Here is a 6,198-nt window from a genome sequence, read left to right on the forward strand (position 1 = left end):
TGTTTTTCCATCACATTGCTAACTTTCCTAAGCTAATATCTAGAAGCTAGAAACACCCCTACCATTTACTCCACGGAATTTTATTTATATTGCACCCATCAAACAGTGAACAAGTAAAACTCAAAATACTGAACATCACATCCATGACTTCCAGATTGTTAGCCAGCAAAATTTTTCATTAGTTTCTGTGCTTCAAAGCCACTACTATTTTGTTTGGAGTAAAAAAAATGGTAGCTACGTGGCAACATGCTAGCACAACCAGGTGGATTAGCGAATCATAAGATAAGTTACTATTCAGCTGCTCTAAAATAAAAGCGCAACATTGTCTTGCAATGTTTTTTTGGTGTGCATGCTGCCCCTGCACTTGCAGTTATAATAACCCATCATGTTATCTAAGGGATGAACGTAAGCGGGAAAAGGGCAGCAGGGGTGTAGTTATTTCATGCTCTAACCTGTGACTGACTAGCAGGTCGACTACATAGCCTCCATCTCCAAGCACACCACACTGCCTCCTCAGCAGATGGTCATGTTGTTTGTCTCCAATCTTCTATACACTATCAGTTTTAGTGTCTGTTAAAAACACAAATGAGTTGGGTTTTAGCACATGGAGTAAAAGACAAAACAAAAACAAATTTTAAAGTTTGAGGCTCACACATGCATGACTATATAACCACCATGGGCCTTACAACTTTGTTAATGTTTGACTTGTCATTACCTTTTAAATAACTGCTATTATACAATCGTTTCTCGCTGCCCCAATTGCAGAAAGCTATTAGGCAGTTGTGTGCGCCTCTGTAATAATAATTAAGCCTTTATTTAGCCTGGTGGTCCCACTGAGAGGCAGCATTTCTACTTCCAAGGAGTGTTGGTCAAGATGGCAACATGAATAAAATCGTTTCACGTAAAAACATAATCCAAAGGCCTAAAGAAAATGAGAAAAGACTAAAACAAACTAATTCTGATAGTTAAACAAAAGCAGGTAATTAATTTGTATTGCAAAAATGCAGACAGATTAACAAAATTTACTTATTCAATAGTCTTTATTTCTGTAAGATAACTAGGAAATGAAAATAGACTGAAATACATCGCTCTCCAGCTCTTCTAATACCTACCAAAGCTTACATTATCCTTTGACTCAACTGTAATTGTAGTGCCACTTGATGCAATCTTAAAGCTATTCTAGATCAATACTTTGATAAAAACACAAATTCCCCAGTAAAGCTTACAGAAGCTTTACTGGGGAAATCCACAAGTTGAATTTACATACATTTTAATCTCTTCTGGCAAAAAAAAAAGAAAAAAAAGAAAACTGTGAAGTGCAAAATGTAAAGGTTTTTATTTTTTATTATGATTTTTTTCCAAATTTAATACAGTGAATAGTTCAACTCTGGAAAAAGAATTTCCACTCAGGTTTGTTTTGACCTTCAAACTAAATAAAGTGAGAAGAAAAGCAAACAACAAACAATCTTCTCTGGTGCATAATTTGTTACGTAGCACCCCAAAGGTTATACCTTCAAGAGCGTTCCAAGAGGGCTTGTTTGCTGTGGAGTCTTCCCCCAGTGCCATCCAAATGGGCCTGTGTAAATGGACCACCTGCTGCTGTCAGTTCTCCCCTTTCCTTTTACTTGAAGCAGCTGTCATCCCAAAAGATCCTGATGACCGAGCCAGCTGGGTAGAATGTTAGCGTGTCTCTCCCCTGCTTCAACTTTAAATATCTTCCACGCAGTTCACAGCATTTAAATTTAGACAACACATGAGGCAAAGTATCTCAGGCTGGAGTTAAAGTCAGACGCTTCCCACTTTGCTCTGTGCTCGACCCTAGACAGAATACAAATTACCTGTCGTCTCAACATCAGCTACGGAGAGAAACAATACACTTAAGGTATGTCTGACAACAGAGACAGGGAGGATCTCAGCGAGGAAGAGATTGATGAAGATGCGATCCTGGCAATGCTCTCACCTGAGGAGCTCAATGAGCTCCAGAGTGAAATGGACGTTATCATTGCCCCAGATGAAAACGTACCTGTGGGACAGAGACAGAGGGACCAGACGGAGAAAACTCCAACAGGAACGTTCGATCACAGGTCTCTAGTTGATTACCTCTACTGGGAGAAAGAGTCCAAACGTATGCTTGAAGAAGAAAGAGTGCCTGCTACCCTATTGCCTAGTGAGGTAAGAGCTCACACCCTCAGAGGTTTATGCAGGCTACTTTAGCTTATCTTGTAAAATGTCAGTCAATGAGGGGCAATAAATATTGCAGCTCTAATCTTAATATCCTGTTGTGTCACTTTTAGAAGATCTTACAGGAGGAAGCTGGAAAAAAAGAAAAGGAAAATTCAGATGTTAAATATGAAGTGTATGAAGTGATTGAAGAAATCATTGAGGAAGACGGTGCTGACTATCCAGATGGCGTTGAAATCATTGAGGAGATAATTGAGGAAATAATTGAAGAAGATGAAGGGGAGACTGAAAGGGACAAAGTGGTTGATGTTGAAAATGAAACCTCTGAGGAAGTGGTATTGAAACTCAAACCTGAGAACACAGATAAAAAAGTAGAGCCCCCTGATAACATAGAAAAAACGGCTGGAAATACCATGGTGGAAAGCCAGTCTGCTCCAGACTCCAAAGTAACCTCAGAAAACCATCAGGATAAAGAGGAACATGCAAATGAAGATTGCTTGGTTCCCAGAGAGACTGCAGAAGTACCAGACACAAGTGAAGCCAATTATAACTTCCCCAAAAAAGAACCAATAAAAGTGAACAAGCTAAAAATCCCAAAGTTGGCTCTTAATAATATCAAAATGACATCAAGACCTTCAGGAAATGAGACAAACTTGGAGTCCACTCTTGACAAAATCCGTAACAACAATCCGTCTGTGACTGAGGTCAACCTCAACAACATAGAAAACATTCCTAAGGAGATGCTCGTGGACTACGTGAATGCCCTGAAAAAGAACAAGCACGTCAAAACATTCAGCATTGCGAACACGGGCGCGGATGAAAATATTGCGTTCAGCCTGGCTAATATGTTAAGAGAAAATCGCAGCATTACGACTTTGAATATCGAGTCCAACTTTATTACTGGGAAGGGCATCGTCGCCATTATCCGCTGCCTCCAGTTCAACGAGACTCTCACGGAGCTTCGCTTTCACAACCAGAGGCACATGTTGGGTCACCATGCGGAGATGGAGATCTCTCGTCTGCTCAAGGCAAACAACACCCTCCTGAAGATAGGCTACCACTTTGAGCAGGCGGGGCCCAGGATGGTGGTGACCAACATCTTAACCAGGAATCTCGACCGTCAGAGGCAGCTGAGGAAGGAGGATCAGAGGCAGCAGCAGGTCAAAGAGCAGAGAGAAATGATGCAAATGTATGAAAACAGTCTAAATCTTCCTCCTGGTCTACTCGAGATGTTGGGATACATACCCCCACTCGAGCTCTTACAGCAGCATGGACTTGTCCCGCCCATGCCAGAGCAGAACAACATAGCTCAAACACAGTGTCAGAGCGAGCAGCCAGAGCCAAAGAAGAATCTAAAACGCAACAGCATTCCCAAACAGCCCAGTGCAGAACCATCAAGCCCATTAAAAGACATTCAGTTGAAGAGAACCCCCAAGAAACGTGATCCCTTCTTGGACCTGGACCCGAGGGAAGACAGGAGATCGGAGAAACCGAGTTTCCAACTGAGAAAGACTCCCAAAGTAAAAGATAAAGCAGCTAGACAGTCGGTGGAGGAAAAGGCCAACCTGAACGATGTGATAAAGACCTTGAAACCCATCCCTCGCAGACGAGTACCTCCAAAGGTTGATCTCACGCCTCGTGATCAGCTCCTGGATGAGATCAAAAAGAGCAACGTGGCATATCTCAAATCCGTGAGTACCCGAGACACATTACTATAGACAAAGCCAATAGGAAGAGCATGTTATAGTGATAGTTATATGTCAACATAGGTTTTCAAGTTTGTCAATCCAGTTTCTTTGTAGGCACTTCAGAAGATAATCAGATCCAGTTACCAAGGTTTATATTAATTGAAGTGAGGTTGTGTGAAGTTAATATCAGTGATACTTTCTTTGTCTGCATTAAACAGTGAGGTGAGTTTGTTGAAAAGTGTAGAAATCTTCAGAGCAGTGGAAAGTTTACACCTAATCTGTCAAGGGTCCCGTTGTGGTTGATCTTAGCAATTTAAGACTGTTCAAACTGAAAATGTTCACATTCATGGCATACAATGCTATACAAGCTGATAAGAAACATAGAGTTTTGCAAGAGTAGTTTGTTGCTGTACAAAGTTGTGTTTGTTAATGCTACCTACTAAAGAAAAACCGCCTCATTTGCTGCAACACGTAAACTCGGCTCTAGGTCCACCAGGAGTGGAGCAAACGTTTAGATTTTGAGTAAGGTCATGGTTCGGTCCTGCGCTGTTCCATGTTTGGAAATCCTCCCGCAGGAAATCAGGTGGACTGATATAACCAGCAACCTCAGGCAGTGTGATTTTGTGACACAAGCATTATTCGGCTCATAAAACTGACAAAGCTACCTACAGTCTATTGAGAAGGATTACACTTTTAATATCGGCTGATATAGCTTTGTGCCCCCAGTGGCAGGATCATTGTCAGTTTGAGTTGTATGCATTAAAAATGAGCTAAAATGATGGACTCTATCTGGTTAGCTGTTAGCCTTCCACCACTATGAGGATTCATTCACTTTCTCCAAATTCACAGGAATATGAGTGTCTACACACATTACTGGAATGTTACTGATCATAGCTTCACAAAAACTTTCCTCAGAAAATTTTCTTATGAAAAAGTTACAGAAAATAAAGTGGACATTTTGTTCTTTTTTTGTGTTGTTGCTTGCAGGTGCCACTCCCAAAAGTCCTGGAATCAAGTGAAACGAGTCTCTTCTGACTCAACTTCAGCTACGTTCTCACTGTAGTGTTGGACTATGTCTATTTTACTTTTATTACTTCATGTTTGTGCATACTTCATGCACAGTCCTAAAGCGTGAGCTACAGTATACAATATAATCTTAACACAAGAAGGAAAAAAGCTTGCTTTCGTTTCCCAACGGTGATTTTTCACTTAAATGCTTTAGTTCTTAAGATTCATAATGAAAACCATGGCATGTTAAAACACACAAAACTCATTTATCCTTTCAGCGTGTTTTACTTTCTTAAAAATAAAAATTGTTCCCTGAAAGGATTGTGTCTGAGGTCATACACAAAAAGGTTGATTAATTTTGTGGAGTGTAATAATCTGCAAAGTGCGTTTCTTACATTGTGAAAAACAAACGTAATACATTTGCACTGTGATAATAAACTTCTTCTATCTGAAGATGCTTTTTGTCATTCTTTTGTTAAAATGTATTTCCAGTGTATGGTATGAGTGCTATCTAAGGGGACCCATGTGCATCTCCAGGAAGAATCTTTACTTAGATTTAACTCTGATACTGACTATAAATGAAAATAGAAATCAGTTTCAGCTGTAAAGACAGACTCTTAGTTAAAAGTTAATTTCTTTCAAAAAGTAAACTTTTAAACTATTCTCTAAACGAGACCCTTGTTTATTTTAGTTATCATTTCCTTTTATATACAGAAAATGTAAGAACCAAGAGCAAAATCTGTTTTTTTATCTCTATATTCACACCATGACTGTGCAAATTAGGTTAAACTTACAGAAGACAAACATGTGTCATTTTCAGGTGCCAGTAAATTTATTTACTTTTTTTTTTAAATAATGAAAAAGTCAGATAGAAATTTTACATTGTGTGCATTTATAACACACCTAACCAAATCTCTTGTATAGGCCGTCTGTAAAGGTAGCATGCATAGTCGGAGTGCATTTGTAAACAACAAAACAATTGCGGATAATTGTCAGAACAAGCAGTATATGATACATACGTAATACAGGTGACAGGCTTAATTTGACCCAACAGGAAAAAAGCAACAAGGTGTCTTCAGCCATGTGTTCGCTCAGGTGTTGCTGCCATTTTAAGATTTCTGCATGCTGTTATAAAAAAAAAAAATGTAACACTGGAATAAACAGGCTTGTACACACAGACTTTATAGTCATACATTAATGATGCACTCGGCATTCGTTTTTCAGTATTGCATAGCTGCGATTGGAGGGTATATACTCAGGCCAGACAGTTTGGCTAGGACGTGTATGTGTAAACGACTAACAACAGGGAAAAAAAAAAAAG

The 6,198-nt window shown here is 39.5% G+C and overlaps 1 protein-coding gene across 1 annotated transcript; it reads left to right on the plus strand.

The window, feature by feature from the left end:
- Window positions 1-1,632: 1,632 nt before the first annotated feature.
- On the plus strand, window positions 1,633-5,330 carry LOC105928541 (leiomodin 3 (fetal)). The gene is made up of 3 exons (XM_012865847.3): window positions 1,633-2,172; window positions 2,295-3,872; window positions 4,857-5,330. Exons 1-3 carry the CDS (start codon window positions 1,885-1,887, stop codon window positions 4,902-4,904), a joined length of 1,914 nt encoding a protein of 637 aa, XP_012721301.1. The 5' UTR covers window positions 1,633-1,884; the 3' UTR covers window positions 4,905-5,330.
- Window positions 5,331-6,198: the final 868 nt, after the last annotated feature.

This window comes from Fundulus heteroclitus, unplaced genomic scaffold (genome assembly GCF_011125445.2).
Source record: "Fundulus heteroclitus isolate FHET01 unplaced genomic scaffold, MU-UCD_Fhet_4.1 scaffold_454, whole genome shotgun sequence".
Taxonomy (NCBI): Eukaryota; Metazoa; Chordata; class Actinopteri; order Cyprinodontiformes; family Fundulidae; genus Fundulus; species Fundulus heteroclitus.